Source organism: Falco punctatus (genome assembly GCF_963210335.1).
Source record: "Falco punctatus genome assembly, chromosome: 20".
In the NCBI taxonomy this organism is placed as follows: Eukaryota; Metazoa; Chordata; class Aves; order Falconiformes; family Falconidae; genus Falco; species Falco punctatus.
In genome coordinates this window covers 2,521,249-2,536,712 of record NC_137600.1, presented here as the reverse complement: position 1 = coordinate 2,536,712, position 15,464 = coordinate 2,521,249, and the positions used below count along the sequence as shown (strand labels likewise).

Below are 15,464 nucleotides of genomic sequence, written 5' to 3'. Positions count from 1 at the left end.
GGCTGCCACGAGAGGATCAGTAAAGCCTCTCCCCGGCGTCACCGGGCAGCCCCCGTGCAGCTGAACCCAGCTGTGCTGTCTGCCCAGAGTGGGAGCCTTTGGTCCAAAATTCTCCTCCTTGAAAGTCCTAGGAAACAGAGCAGGAAAACGATGTCGTCTGGTTCCCCCCCCCTCCTTTTCTGCAGCGTGGGGGTAACTTTGTCTTTTTAAAAACACAGAACTCCCGTGAAGCTGGCTGATGATAAAGGCCACATTCCGAGGGTGGCAGCGGATCCGTGATTCCTGTTGTCTTCAGTAGGAGTGGATGTTTCTTGGCATCCCTCTGGGATGCTGCTAACATGAGGATGGGCTCTTCACGCTGCTCCTTGCGGAGTCTAAAGCCTGTCCTAAGGACTTGATGGTGGTTGTCATCTTACCGAGGAGCTGCTTAATTCAGATCCCCGTCTACAGCAAACGAGCCTGAGTTGTTGAACAAGTCTAAAATATTTCTTAAATCAAAACTCCCACTCGATTCAGTGAGGCTGACGTCAGAGCGAAGCACTCAGGGTCTGGCCGCGTGCGTTTGTGTCTTGGAGTGTACGCATCTTCTGAATTCCCAGGTGGAGCAGAAGGCGTGAATTAAGGCTGAAGTTTCGCAGCTGACTCATGAGTTTAGCTCACCTCAGTAACCTGGGCTGGGCCAAGGTGATGGTTATTCCAGCACATGATTCCAGCCAGCCAAGGGAGCCTTAATTAAGATACCACCATCCCAAGTCAGCATCACCCATTGCTTTCTGGAAAACTCTTCCCCTCATAGCTCAGATCGTTCTGTAACGACTTCTCAAAGCGATCCGTCGTTTCTTGTTTTTATTTTAGCCACAAAAACGCTGCGAGCACAAGCAGTCCAAGTGCTCCAGGAAATGTCTCTCTTTTATTTTTGCCAAGAGAACTGCTGTGCTAGGGCTTCTAATGCATACTGGTAATTGCAAACATTCCCCTTTGGACTAGTCGTTGGGTTATTGTTATGTGCCTATCGCCGTAGCATCTGGGCACAAGGCATGAATTCAGCAGCCTTGTTCTCTTCTGTGCAGAAAACCCTCTCCTCCTGCTTAGCAGTTGCTCAGATGCCTTTTGGCCAGAAGTCCGGAGCTGCGTGTTGTTCTGTCCCTGCTTTGCAAGTGGGGAAACTGAGGCACAGCGTGGAAATGTGACTTGCGAGTGCTGGCGGCGCACAGGCCTGCTTTAAATGGGCAGTTTGCAAACTGATGCCATTGCTTGGAAGCGTTTGCCTGTCTGAGTTCTCTCCTTGCCTGGAGGGACAAGTATGCTTTTCTTGGCTATTCCCTTCAGCCTCCGTCTTCCCTGCAAGTGCTGCTGGTGTGGCGTACTCCAGTCAAGTCTCCCGGAATAAACACCCTTCCCTGCAGCCTTTTTCATTTGCCTGGGGCAGCTGGGCCAGAAAATCTCCCCTTGTGCACATCACCCTGCCTGGGGAGGGTTAGTCACCAGCCCTGGCTGGGGACAGGCTAGGGCTTTAACCCTTTTGGCACTAGAGACCAACCTGCTGTGGCCGGGGGGGGCGGTTTGCTTTGAAAAACTGCTCAGTGTTGTCTCTTTTGAGCAGCCCAGCCGCCGTCCCGGGCGCTTGGACCCCAGCTGGGACAACACGCGGTTTCCTAAGGTGACGGGTCCTGAATCCCAGGTGGTACCTGTGGTGGAGCACCGTGCTGGGAGCCAGCAGTCAGTGCCTTCTCATGCTGGGGCCGATGAGGATTTACGGCAGCTGGCCTGTGATAAGTCACTGTAGGGCAGGTTTGGGGTCCCACGGGAGGTGCTGGTAGCCTCTTGCGTTTGGGAATCGGGTGGCTGATTGCTCTGGCTTTCAGTTTTCCTCCGTTGTTCGCTTGGAACGTGTCCGTGGTGTTGCGGGCTCGGTTCTCCGCGGTGGCAGGCACTCTGAGCATTACCCTGCCGTTAAACCTGCCACCCGGGCTGCTGTGACTAGGCTGCGTGATCTGTACGAGTCTGCAGCGGGGTGATGTTCGTTCCGAGGCGACCCTCCGTCATGTTGAGGATCTCTCTCTACACATGCAAGAAAAAGCAGTTCATTTACGGGGTGGTTCACACGCCGTCAGATCCCGAGCCAGATATTGTAGTGGAGGGTACAATTTAGGAAGCTTGTTTGCAAACGTGGCTTACCAGAGTATGTGGTACAGCATCTCTCTTCCGCGTGGGCTGGGACGTGAATAGTTTTGTTGAGTCAACGTTTAGTCGCTGATTTTTGTCTAGGTTAAAGAAAAGGGGCTTAATCATTCTGACCTTGAGCACCCGGAGCGTTATTTTACTACTTGGTCTGCTTGCAGAGGAGCTTTGAAGCAACCTGGCAGAAAAGGTCGTAGTGAGAGGGGGCCTACAGCTTGATGTCGTTTTAATTATTGGAATTGCACCGCGGTTTTCTGGCTCAGAACTGGGAGAGGTGGGAAGTCTCTCGTGGTGGCCCTGCACCCCGCTGAGCAGGGAAGGCGTTCGCCCTCTGAAGGGGAAGGGGGTGTCACTGACCCGCTGCTGACTTTGTTTCTCAGGTGGAGGCAGAGGCTGTGAACCGGGCAATAACCATCGCCAACCAAACCAACTGCCCCCTTTATATCACCAAGGTGATGAGCAAGAGTGCTGCTGATGTCATTGCTCAAGCCAGGAAAAAGGGTAAGTTATTTCCCTTGGATGGAAGCGCCCTATTAGCTCATGCTGTTCAACTCCTTGCCAACATAAGCTTCATCCCTACAGGAAAAGTTTCTTTTTCCAGTGTTATCGTCCAGGCTGTTTTTTAAAAGGTCCCAAGCAACTGCTTCTGCCTCATCTCCCACGGACGAATATTCAGTGGTCATACCAGTGCCACAGGCTGTTTGCTCTGTTCAGCCTAGAGCCTCTCTCTTCACGCTCATCCCCCTACACTGAGCCACGTACCTTCATGTTACTGCAGAGTAATTCCGTGCTGTCTCCATTCAATGAATCCCCTTGGAGCTTGCAAACCGTGTCCTCCTTCCAGGTGCTGTGGTCTTTCCTTGGTGCTTTCTGCTGAGCTGCTTCCTGGGGACAGAAGTGATTCCGAGAGTCCTGGTGTGGATATTTTGACTCGTGGGCCCTGTTGGATTTGGTTGGAGTAGCCACAGAGGTTACCGATTCCAGCCATCCCCTGTGCTCCTTGCTTGTGAAATAGATACTCCTCACGTGCTGTAACTCACAGCCTGGCATCCGAGTAGGAGGTGGGATCGGTAGGCTGGGTTAGGCTGGGAATTGCGATTGCCTCTGATAACTCTGCCTGAGGATGCTGCAAGAAGCAAGACTTGAGACCTGCCATGGGTGCTGCTGCCTTGGATCATCTCTTCGCTGTAACCGAGCTCTGTGAGGGAGCTGCACCGCTCTGGGTGATGCAGTAGCTTCTCCCGAGGCTTGACCCTGCTGTCTTGCCCCCAGGGAGCAAGGGTTACAAAGCACAGTGAACGTTCCTGCTTTATTCTGTGACTAAATCTCTCATTTCTATTTAAAGTGGCTCTGGGTGGGTGAGTAAGCAGGAGGGATGATTTTCCCCCTTCTATCATCAGAAGGGTTGGATTTAATTTCATGCAGTCTAAATAAGCCTGTGTAGATACACAAATGACATCACTTTCCATCTGGGTGTTTGGTGCAAGAAGAGCTAATTTCCAACTGCAGAGAACAGATTTGTGTTTGTGTATTGGTTCAGAAGTATTTTGGTCCCCTGATTCCTGTTAAATGAGTTCAGGGTTGAGGGAGGAGGACTGATTTCCAAGGCATCTCTTTCTGTTCGTGGCGTGGAAGCAGCTCAAGCTGTTGGGGCTAAGCCTTCCTCTCCTAGCCCCATTACTGGAGATCGTGCTGCAATGAGAAGATGTGTTGACACGGCAAAGTGGCCGCGTGTTGCGTTACCCAAGAAAACAACTTGATGTTATTGTGCAACTCGGTCCCGGGAGCCAGGGAAGCATCCCTTCCTTTTTTCTAGGTAAAGTACTGGAGACCTGATGCACCCCTGGAATGGAGCATCAACAAAAACACCTTCTTGCCATGTTTGCCGTCCCCTGAGTCTGCTAACTGGCACTTGGAGAGGGGTGCTGAGATGAGAGAAGATGTCACAGAAACCATAAAACACACCCTGACCTGGGTGGATGTTACCCTGCCTGTGAAAGGTGCTAGGATTGTCCCAGATGAATGATCCGCAGAATTCACTGCGCTTAGCCTCCCGCGTGCACTAGCACACGCAGTTTTCTTTCAGATTGTGTTTTCTCCTTATAAGGAGAATTTGGGGTATACATGGCACGCCATTCTCTGTTCCTTTATTTAAATAATTCAATTTAAATGCTGTGCAGTCACCCAACTGGGTAACCCAGGAGGGCCACACACGCTAGCGTTGCCCTCCCAAGCAACGGAGGAAACATAACTGAAGACTGTCCAAGGCGAAAACAAAACAGAATTGATTTGCTAAATGGAAAAGAACGAATGTTATTTAAAGCCAGATGTTCCCGGTGGCATTTGTACGGAGGAGATTCCCTGCAGACTCTGTCGCTGGCAGATCTGGGAGCTCGGAACGCTGCTCCCTGCAGAACAATCCTCCCAACGTATTGGCCCACAACGAGCCTCCCGTTAATAGCCAGCGTGTGTGTTGCCTTGTTCTGATTTCGTAACCCTGTTTGTGGCAACTGATGTCAGACGGCCTCTTCCTCCGCTGGTGGATCCCCCCGACAAAGGCTGTTCCTGCACCTCCTCTTCCAGTGTGGTCCTGGGAGCAGCATGAAGCCGGTTAATGCGTCGTTCTGCCTCGGCTGATGCACTTTTTCCCAGCTAGCTTACAGCCTGCAGCCCTAACAGCTCGGACAACACGGTGGAACAAAGATCATGAGTTTTCTTTACCCTGTAAGACCCTGCTGACCGGTTCTGGCGTTGCCTTTGCCCATCTTTCCTGACTGCAGTATTTAGGGTGAGTATTTTAACTACCCCTGCCTTCTGCGGGCAGGTACGGATCCACGGAGTGTCTGGCTCAGAAGCCAGATGGGTGGGCGCTTAACAGAGATTTCGGGAAGGTTGTGTTTGGTGAGCAGATCCGCGGGGCTACCAGCTCGCGCTGCTTTTGAAGTTGCAGCATCTTGCATCTGCTTGGCGTGCAGATGTTGCTGGTGCATTCCAGCTTGTGAAGCATCGTGGCCTTAAGGATCCGCTGTTCCTTCATGTGGTTCCAAAAATGTTAATGAAGAGGAAGGATGCGCTGGTGATTAGCACACTGGACGGAGAGTCGGAGGATCCACTTTAATTTCCTAGTACTGCCACGGATTTACCACGTACCCGTGAGGGAGTGGCTCAGTTTCCCCGTGCTGCATTTTGGAACTAGAAACACTGATACTTCGGTGATGGGCTTTCTCTGTGGGCTGGAATCTTTCCTGACTAGTTTTCTCTTACCTGACCTGTGCGCAGAGCCTGCTGCAAGAAACCCAGCCCCGTTAGGTTTTTGATACATACACATTTATAAACACATTGCAGGCGCTGCTTTTTTCATTCTTTTTCTTCCCCAGCCTACGTCAGACTGGATCTCCTCACGGTCTTACAGTTCCCCTCAGCATCTTCCATAAGGTTCTTGGCCCAGGATACAACACAATGAATCTTTACAGTCACCCTTCCAAGGACAATTAATCGGCGCCAACCTCAGCAATTGGGTGAAGGCACTGTGGGCTTTTGGCTGCTCTAAGCTCTTATTAGGAACAATATCTTTATTATTAACTCAGGTATTTTAGTCGTTTGGATGCGTAATCTGAGAGATTGATTTTTGGAAAGCGCTCAGTGTTTTCTTTAGAGGTCTCAAGATACACGTGTGAAACTAAGAGTTTGCTTGTGAAAACGCGTCCCTAGTAACGTAACACGGTTTCCGAGGGGCATTGAACGGGCCGAGGGTTTAACAGTGTCTGATCATGCGGTTACACAGGCCAGTGAATTCAGTCCAGGGTTGTGTCTCTGTGATCACATACTTAAGAGGTACCAGGGGACCCTGCGGCGTGCGATGCCGGCACACCTTACCCAACTTGTCCTTTTTCAGAAGGATGCTGTATGCCTGGAAGCCAGGCTGGAGGTGCACCTCGCTTGGTGCTCACGGTGGATTTGCCTGTATCCCTGTCCTGTAGGCACTGTGGTGTATGGAGAGCCCATCACGGCCAGCTTGGGTACCGATGGATCTCATTACTGGAGCAAAAACTGGGCTAAGGCAGCAGCTTTTGTTACTTCCCCACCACTGAGTCCTGACCCAACCACTCCTGATTTTCTCAACTCGCTACTGTCCTGGTGAGTAGAGCTCTTTGTGTTCATACGTGTGCTTCATCACGAGACAAGCGCGTGATAAAACTAATAGCTGTTGTTACCAGCAAGCCAGAGGCTCTTTTAACTTCAGGAGTAAACTTGTGAGAATGAAATGTCTTAAATACCTACTGTTGTCTTTTCCAGTGGAGACCTCCAAGTTACTGGCAGTGCCCACTGCACCTTCAACACTGCTCAGAAAGCTGTGGGGAAGGACAACTTTACCCTCATCCCTGAAGGAACCAACGGGACCGAAGAGAGGATGTCCATCATCTGGGATAAGGCTGTGGTACGTCACGTGTGTCATAGGCTTCGGCTGCGCCTCGGCGTCAGAGCTGAACGAGCTGCAGCAGCGTGTTAGTGTCTCCCCCAGATAGTTGCTGTGCTCCCTCTGCTTGGGGTTTTGCCCCTGAGGGGGTGGCAGGGAGCCTGCCGTGCTGTCAGCTCTGTGCTTTCCAGAGCAGCCCCCCCCCCCCCCGCCATGGCTGCTGCAGTGACTGCTTGTGCCTTTTCCCCAGGTGACTGGCAAGATGGATGAGAACCAGTTTGTCGCTGTGACCAGCACAAACGCGGCTAAAATCTTCAACCTGTACCCACGGAAGGGCCGTATTGCGGTGGGCTCGGATGCTGATCTGGTGATCTGGGATCCTGACAGCGTCAAGACAATCTCCGCCAAGACTCATAACATAGTAAGGGTGTCTTCTACCGCGTGAGCTCTGCTGCTCGTTTCCTTGTCTCTTCCTTAAATGCCAGGCTCTGCTGCCAAGAACCAGAGCTTATGACAACTCAGGGCTTTGTTTTCTCCATGCCTCGAGCCCTCTCTGGTCTTACACCCAGTACGGCTCAGTTGTGTAAGTAGAGGGGAAGATGATTTGAGTCCAAAGCTGAGATCACATGAATACGCAGAGATTCCCCTCGGAGCAAAGGGATTGTCTGCCCTTTCTGAGTGCTGGATGCTTGGATCTCGGCACACAGAGAGCTCTGTCAATGTTACGTCGTATCGAAAGGCCTCTTAGTACGTGTCTTTGATGAACTTCCAGCTTGTTAGCAGTAGGAATATGAACTGCCCCTTTTCTAGTTGGGGTCAGTGAAGCTTGTCAGCTGGTGGACACCTTTGCTGGAGATCTGATCCAGATTAACGAGTCTGAGTGGATTGACACTACGTACTGAGCCGGTACGTGTCTGCGGATTGGTACTTCGCTGTGGTTTTACGGGTGATCACCCAGAGTTAGCTGGCACAGGGAGGCACGAGGCAGCACCCAGACTAACCAGACCTTCCCCGTGTTTCCTCTGCAGCTCTGTGGTGGCACTGTTAGAAGCGCTGTTTGCTTGAGCCAGCAGCTGTGTCCCGTATCTTATACCTGGCTTCTGCAGGGAGAAAGCTGCCCACCCTGTGGGAAACTGCAGGATGGTCCCAGTGCAAAGGGCTGGTTTCTCCCCATGACATTCGAGCGCTGTCTCGGAGAAAGCAACCACTGTTTGCATTTGTTGACGACTTGTTTCACTGCTGGCGATGGACCTATGGAATGTTTCCCTGGAAAAAAACTCCTTGTTCTTTTTTCCGTGAATGCTTTCATTGACTCTGGAGCTGAAGGAGCAAAATTTTCTTCCACACTTGGATCCCTGGGCACATTCACAAAGAATTTTTTTTTTTTATTATTTTTTAAAGGTTTGGTTCACTTCTCTGTGACTTTACTCTGTGTCAGAATTGGTCACAGATGGCCTGGGCTCATCCTGCCTCTGCTTAGACTTCCAACGAGGCATCCAGACTCGGAAGTCTGGTCACTTCAGTCAGCTTAGAGGTGCTTCCAGGCTCATCACACCTCTGGTCTGAAGGGGAACAGCTTAGAGGAGGGAGCCCAGGGATGTACCATTGTTCGGTGCCAAATTTAATGGTCTGAACCTGGGTTTGTGCTTAGGAGTGGCTGAGAGAGCTGGAAGTAGCTTGCTGGATGGAGTATTTGAAAGTCATTGCCATTTAATGGCCGTTGGCTTTAGGAAATGAATTAGACTCTTCAAATTTCCTAACACAAAATTCAAGAGACTTCTGTCTTCCACAGATACGCTCCGGTACCGTCAGGATTGACTCCATGAGTTTGCCACAGATCTGGGCTAGGCTTGAAGGAGAACCAGGTCCTTTTTGGAGTGACCGTTCAGGAAGACTTCCTATGCCAAGGGCTGCAGATCCCTCTGAGACCCTTGCACCGTGTGAGGGACCTCACATGGCGCTCGGCTCTTGCCAAGGGCTGCATCCTTAAGCCGTGCCACGGCTGTGGGGGCTGAAGGGCTCTCGTTTTCCCGTGGTTTGTTTAGAGCTTGAAGGCACATCCAAGAAATCACAGCTTTTCTTTGTCCACGTCCAGCTCTAACCTCTTCCTCTTCCTTGCATCGCCTATTATACCTGGCATTACACCCGTTGTAATTCTGCGCGTCTCGCTGCACGTGTGCCTCGTGTTAGAGGAGGCGTTGACACGGGTGAGGCTTTTTGAGTCAAGGCATCCTGGTTTGGTCCAGTATGGAACAAAAGCCCCTTTGAAAGCCAGGCAGAGCAGTTGCTGCGACGCAGGGAGACGTGGTGATTATGTGGCATCGGATGATTGTTACTTTTTGAAATGCTGGAGCAACATGCGGATATTTTCCAAGAATTCACACCGCTCTTGCCGCTGTCTGGCAGGGAAACGTTAGGAGCTCGAGGGGGAGATGGTGTTGTTCTTGGAACCAGCCTAACTCATAAGCTTGTAACCAAGCCTCCTCCTTTGCCACCGCAGGTTTTTTTCGGACTGGACCCGGTTCAGTGTCAGTTTAACCACCATTCTCGCTAATTGCAGACCAGCAGTCAAGCCTACCCCTACTTACAGCACACTTCAAGAGCAAACCTCATGATTAACTCAGTAAAAAAGACCTGTGTTCATCTCGGAGATGGTCACTAGAGCAACAGTCCCCAAATAACATGGCTGTAGCGCATCTCATTCCAGGATGCTTCAGGGGTGGGACGTTTACCAGGGATTCCTTTAAAAACTTGTCTTTTTTTTCCATGGTGTAATGTTTCCAATCCTGTTAATTGAGGAGGAGAAATCCCATTAGAGTAAAATAAGATTGTCCTGGTCCTGACCATCCAACCAAAACACTGTTTGAAATACAGCTTTTCAAAATGATAGTTATTTTTTAGTATGGAACTTGGATAAAACTGGATTTGGCTCCTAAATCCCCCACAGTTCAGCACAGGTAGGTGCCTAAATGCACTGGAAGAGGTGGGCTTGGAGATCCTCTCGTTTGAAGCTTTATTTCCTCTTCATGAATCTTGCTGCAATGGAAATTCTGCGTGATTAAATCCTTCATAAATTTAAACTGATAATAAAGACCAGCCTTTGTGTTAAACCACAGCATATAAAACTCAGGTGAAAGCTGTTGAATTAGCTTCCATCTGTCCTTAAACTTTTGGCAATTAGCATGACTGGTGGTCGCTAATTAAAGCACAGCGGGCTGTGCTGGGATGAATATGTTTGCCTCATGTTATTTTTGTGTTTATTCTAGTCTCTGGAGTACAATATCTTCGAAGGGATGGAGTGCCGTGGGTCTCCCCTGGTGGTTATCAGCCAGGGGAAGATCGTGCTGGAGGATGGGAATCTCCACGTCACCGAGGGATCTGGACGGTATATCCCCAGGAAACCGTTCCCCGACTTCGTGTACAAGCGCATCAAAGCAAGGAGCAGGGTGAGCAGAAACGGTTGGATGCACATTTGTTCTCTCTTTAACTCAGGAGTTTCAGTGGGTGGAAAACAGATGCTGTCCCCTGGCTCGCAGGCGCACACTTCTGCAACAGAAAATATTCCCTGGATAAGAGCCATATTTATCTCATTCCCCTTTCATTTTTGCGATTCACTTGAGTCATGACAGGAATATGCTTTGGCTTGAGCTGGGATGTTCTGCAAATTCCGTTCTTCTGCTCTTTAATTCTTCTCTGTCTTGGGACACCTAGACAGAGCCATGTGGCCAGGAGCCGTCCAGTTTGGACGTGAGTCAATCTGCAAATGCCCCAGCAGGCTTCTCCTGCCGTAGGAGAGCGAGTTATTGATGCACATGAGAGAAGTTATTGATAGCATTCATCTATCAAGCCTTTCAACAAGAATTTAGCCATTCTGATTTATTGTTACAGATCCATTATGCTGCTTTCCCTTCCGTCAGATATGATCAGATGCTCTTGTCTGGTGACTAGTGAGTCACAGGCACAGCCTACTGACTGTTTTAAAAGTGAGAATTTTTCTATTTTTAAGAGGCTAAAATTGTTGAAAAAGTGTTTTTTTAAAATACGCCCATTCAAAACAGAAACTGCCTTTGGATATGCCTTTAGTTGGTAAAAACTGACAGAGAGGGGGACGCTGGGCTCTGATGCAGCTTAGTTGCTGAGAATTGAGGTTTATTTCTAGATGAAGTCAGAAAAAGTGTTTTGCTGTTTGAAGTGTTGCCCTCTCCTGGACAAACCCAGAGCTCTGTTAGGTCTGCTGAGCCTTGGTAAATCTTCACATTCCTTGCAAATGATCTTTCCTTTATTGTCCTTTTGAAGAAATTGCCAGTTAGCAAAATGACAACCTCAGACGATGGAGCACCGCAGAGGACAGATCCGTGGTTTGTGTTGTGTTCTGGTCTCCCACAGAAATATGTGCCTGACCTATAAATCCAATTGGGCAGCATCTCAGCTGGAATAATTGCATTTAGCCCAACCTAAAGCTCCCAAGCTGGCAGCACGAAACTAGCCCGGCTCCTCTTTCTGCAGACCTGCCTCCGCGTCAGGCAGTTTCGCTTTTTGGGGATGAGCAATAAGTTGCGTTTGAGGGTTGTCTGGAGCCTTTAATACAACAGGGGGTGGGTTGAGGTCCTTCAGGGGTGGACCTGGCGGTGCAGGGGACGGGCTGGCTGCCTTCTGTCGCCTGCTCACGCCAGCCACGGCGGTCCGGAGCCCGTGTCGTTTTAGCCATGCTGCTTCAGAGACCACCCGAGGGTCCGCGGGGAGGAGGTGTTGCGCGCTTTCAAATCCTCTTACCGAAGACAAACCTTGAAACGCGTGCCTTTGGCTTAGCCACATCTGGCCAGCTGTTCAGTTCTGGTCCGAAGGCCTGTTTTGACCCTGAAGGATGCTTGCTTCTGTCTCTCGCAGCTGGCGGAGCTGCGGGGCGTGCCTCGGGGGCTCTACGACGGACCCGTCTGCGAAGTGTCGGTGACACCCAAGACCGTCACACCAGCGTCTTCAGCTAAGACATCTCCTGCCAAACAGCAGGCCCCTCCCGTGAGGAACCTGCACCAGTCTGGATTCAGCTTGTCTGGTACGTCGCTTTCTGGGGCTGGATGATGTAGCGCTGGGAAATGGCAGCTTGTTTATACTCCCGTACCCTGGAGTTAATTCTGCTGTAATTGGGAGGCAACGAGAGCGCCTGGGGGGTGGCTCCAGCTTGGAGGTTCTCCCTTTAGGAAGCAAGGAGGGCAGCACAGGAGCTGTCATGAAATCCTGCTTATTTTCCTGCGTTGGCACGAGCGCGGAGTGCCCTGCTGAGTTCTGGGCTGGGTTCTCAGCCGGGTGGCTGAAGAGGGCAGATGGCACCGACTCCAGCGGCGGTTTGCCAGCTGTGGCCAGCTGTGGATCTGCTGTGTGGCAGATTTGATTTCGCAGCGTGCTCCCTTCAGTGCAATAAGGGAAAAGGATAAAAAGGGATCAAAAAGCCTCGCCGAGGGAAGAACTTTCGGCTGACTGTTGTCTGTGCAGGACTGGGTGGCTGGGGTGTTCGATACTGGTGCAGAACAGGTTTCAGCAGAATTAAGGGACTGGGGGCCAGTAAGGGCTTTTCTTCTGAAGGTTTTGGTGTGGCCGTTGGAGCCTGGCCCGAGGGCTCGGGGGGTTTCGGTGCGAGACCCCCTTCGGCAGCTGGGACCTGACGTCCGCTCTCTCCCGCAGGGGCACAGATCGATGACAACATCCCGCGCCGCACGACTCAGCGCATCGTGGCACCGCCCGGCGGACGTGCCAACATCACCAGCTTGGGCTAAGGACCGACCCCTTCTGTGCCCGCCTAGCGGACCGGGGGACGGGGGCACCTGGAGACCCTTCTTGATTCTTTTAGAGCCTGTGACAGTTACTGCGGGCAACCAGTGAGGGGGGGCTGAAGTAAGGCACCTCTTTCAGTCCCCTCCGATTCCCTCCTCATCTTCACCAACCCCTCTCACTCCCCCCCTCATCCCCTTACACATTTAAAGAAATAAGCCCTGTTTTGACACCTCTGACACGCAAAAGTAAATGTAAAGAGGATGTTTGAGATACGTGGCCTCTGTCCCATTCAGCATCTTTCTTTTAATAAAGGAAGGAGAAAGTGAATTTCCCGGGAGCTGCCTTTAAGACACACGCAAAAAAAAAAAAAGAAAAGGAATAAATAAATAATAAATGTAAAAAAAAAAAAAAAAAAAAAGCTTTTTTTTTTTGGTTAATGTCATGCAGAAGAGTAGTTCAAGGGTTTTTAACTGGATATTCTGTAGGGTTCTGTATTCCAGCAGAATAGCTAGGCGAGCACGGAGGGACGCAGACCCCGGCCTGTCTGTAACCATCCCCCCCCTCCCACCTTTGAGGTCACCTTTGAGGTCACTCAATAGCTGGCTGCTGCCCAGAGCAACAGGACCCAGCACTAGGGATTGACAAAGCGCATGGCACCCAGCCAGCAGGTGAGCTAGCATCGTTGGGGACTTTGGTTCTGTTGTTTTTTTTTTTTGGTTTGTTTTTGTTGGTTTTTTTTTTCCTTCCTTCTGGATTTTGCTGCGAATTTAGGTCCTTGAGGAAACTTCTTTTTTTTAATGTTTCTGTGTGTGTGGTTTTAATGTTTGTACCATTGTTGTTTATGAAGCCTTATCTGAGAACTGGGAATCTCCCTGTTCTTCCCAGTCGTTCCCGAACCTCATCCAAGTTACAGACTCCCGCCAGTGTCACTGCCACTGCCACCCTGGTACTTCAGGTGTTCCTAGGTTGCATCATTCCAGCCGACGCTTGCCATTCAGCTGCAGCAGGAGGTCACAGAGCAGGTTCATAAGCTGTGGTCTTCACTTCACTGTACTAGGTCTTGAGCTGGTGCGTACAAAGGGGCTGGAAACCAGCTGAGGAGCTGGGATGGAGTCTCTTGAGAAGGTTTTAGCAGTTAGCTTGTCTTCTGTTCTTGGAGGTGGAAGTTGAGAAGTAGGGAGCCATGGGCAAAGAGCAACATGGTGCTTGGAAGATCTCTGTAGCAGCCATGTTCCCCCCTCCCAGCCATCCATGAGTGGTTATTTAAAACTTTATGAGAGCTTATCTTTAGCCCTTGTTGAAAAGACCGGTCAGCTGAGCGTGTGCCCGAGCATCTGTGGCAATTCCAGTTCGAGTCCAGGATGCCCAGCTGTTGTACTGGGAGCTTCAGAGCAGCTCAGTGGGTCAACAGCAGCTGAGAATCTCTCATATGTGGTGGGAATTGCACAGCCACTCATTCTTTCAGGAATCTGCCTTTGTGCAAATACTCATGAGAGGGCCTGGTCGTTCCCCACCCCTCCTCGGATGAGAAACCAGAGGCCACGAGTGGTCCTTGAATGAGTTTAGGGGCCCCAGCGTATGTGGCCGTCGGCGGCATCCCGACGTTTCAGTATCTTCTGGGATTGAAGGTCTTCTAGCCCTAGCGTTTGAGGTTTGTTGTTTTCAGGATGTGGAGACCCACCTGCACCATTAGATTCCCACTGAGACGCAGCAGGAGGGCTCGGTGGTCCCCAGGACCTGGGCTGTCTCTTAGCACAGAGCTTTCCCACCTGCGCCTGACAGCATCACCTCCACCGTCTGTACGCCCTGGCGCTTGGCTGCATCTTCTGCTTTCTCTTCTATTTGTGCTTCGCCACGTCCATTGATCTTGTTTTCCCATGTTTTGCGAGTATTTTTTTAAATGGTGTTTACAGGTTCTTTTAGAGGAAAAAAACTATGTATATGAAGGCTTTTAAGAAACAAGTACCAAATCTGTTGTTTTGAAGTATCGATGCTGGGATTTGCAAAGGATCTGGAAGCTCCTTAGGTACCCAAACCCTCCCAGCTTCAGCACCTGATTCCTTTAGGCCCCTTTGAACACAAAAATTAAGGAAAACTTGCCATATTCATCCATGCATTTTTTGCATTTAGGTTTAACTCTTGGGTCTTTTAGTTTTGCATAAAAGAGTTTGCACTTTGTTTGTTAAGTAATCCGTGAACTTAATATATATTGCGGCTATTTTCATTTTTATTTTTTTTTTCACCTGTATGTTAAATCAATTTGAACGAGTTGGGGAGAGAAAAAAAAAAAAGAATTGCAGATCCGTTTCAATTCTGCAAAACACTTGCGGCTCTTCAGTATTCACTTAAGTCTTCCTTTTTTTTTTTCCTTCACTGACTCATGATGACTTTTTAGTTTTAATTTGTTCTTCAAAAGGAAAAAAAAATCACAAAAAAAAAGATTTTTGCAGGCTATGTAAGCATGTTTTTTCCTGTGAGAGCTCGTCCGCTTTGTGTCTGTTTAATGAATGTCATATGTAAATGCTTAAAGAAAAAAAAAAAGACGATGACTTAATTAATTAACCGCAGTGACTTGAAGCTCTAAAAATAATAATAAAAAAAAGTAGGATTTAATACTAGCTGGATTTAACCCTTGGATTTGTGATTGTGAACCATGAGTGGAGGAGCTGTAAGTGCTAAAGCTGATCATGTGTGTAGACAAAGAGAAGTTCTGATATTTGACCATTGTCTCAATGGCAAAACCCCCCACCCCCACCCCACCCCCAAGTCTTGTGTTTTATTCCTTAAGAACTCTGTGTTATATTACCATGGGAACTCCTAATAAAGACAAAATGTTGTTGTTTCACTAGGTGCATCTGTGTCTCGAGGTGGTAACGTGTTCGGTGTAGCTGCCTACCTTGGCCGGTGCCTTCAGCAGATAAAAGGGGCTGAGGTCGGTGCTAACGTAGGCTGGTGGTAGCCCAGTGTAGGAGGGAGGTGTGCGGTAGCAGAGCGGAAGGTAAGGTCCCATCCTTCCTTGGAAGATGGCGATGGTGAAGAGGAATCAATGGTCCGCCGTCTGATTTCCTTTAGGGAAAAGCGAGGCTCTTCTCAGGGC

The 15,464-nt window shown here is 49.8% G+C and overlaps 1 protein-coding gene across 2 annotated transcripts in view; it reads left to right on the top strand.

Annotated features, from left to right (window-relative positions):
* The window catches only part of DPYSL2 (dihydropyrimidinase like 2), a 54,478-nt gene extending 39,266 nt beyond the window's left edge, over positions 1 to 15,212 (top strand). For both annotated transcript variants that reach the window (XM_080370336.1, XM_080370335.1), the window contains exons 8-14: positions 2,562 to 2,682; positions 6,162 to 6,318; positions 6,478 to 6,619; positions 6,849 to 7,019; positions 9,865 to 10,044; positions 11,486 to 11,651; positions 12,278 to 15,212. In XM_080370336.1, the coding sequence (XP_080226462.1) occupies positions 2,562 to 2,682; positions 6,162 to 6,318; positions 6,478 to 6,619; positions 6,849 to 7,019; positions 9,865 to 10,044; positions 11,486 to 11,651; positions 12,278 to 12,369 (1,029 nt within the window). In that variant the 3' untranslated portion in view covers positions 12,370 to 15,212. The remainder of the gene's footprint in view (positions 1 to 2,561; positions 2,683 to 6,161; positions 6,319 to 6,477; positions 6,620 to 6,848; positions 7,020 to 9,864; positions 10,045 to 11,485; positions 11,652 to 12,277) is intronic.
* The last annotated feature ends 252 nt before the right edge of the window (positions 15,213 to 15,464 follow it).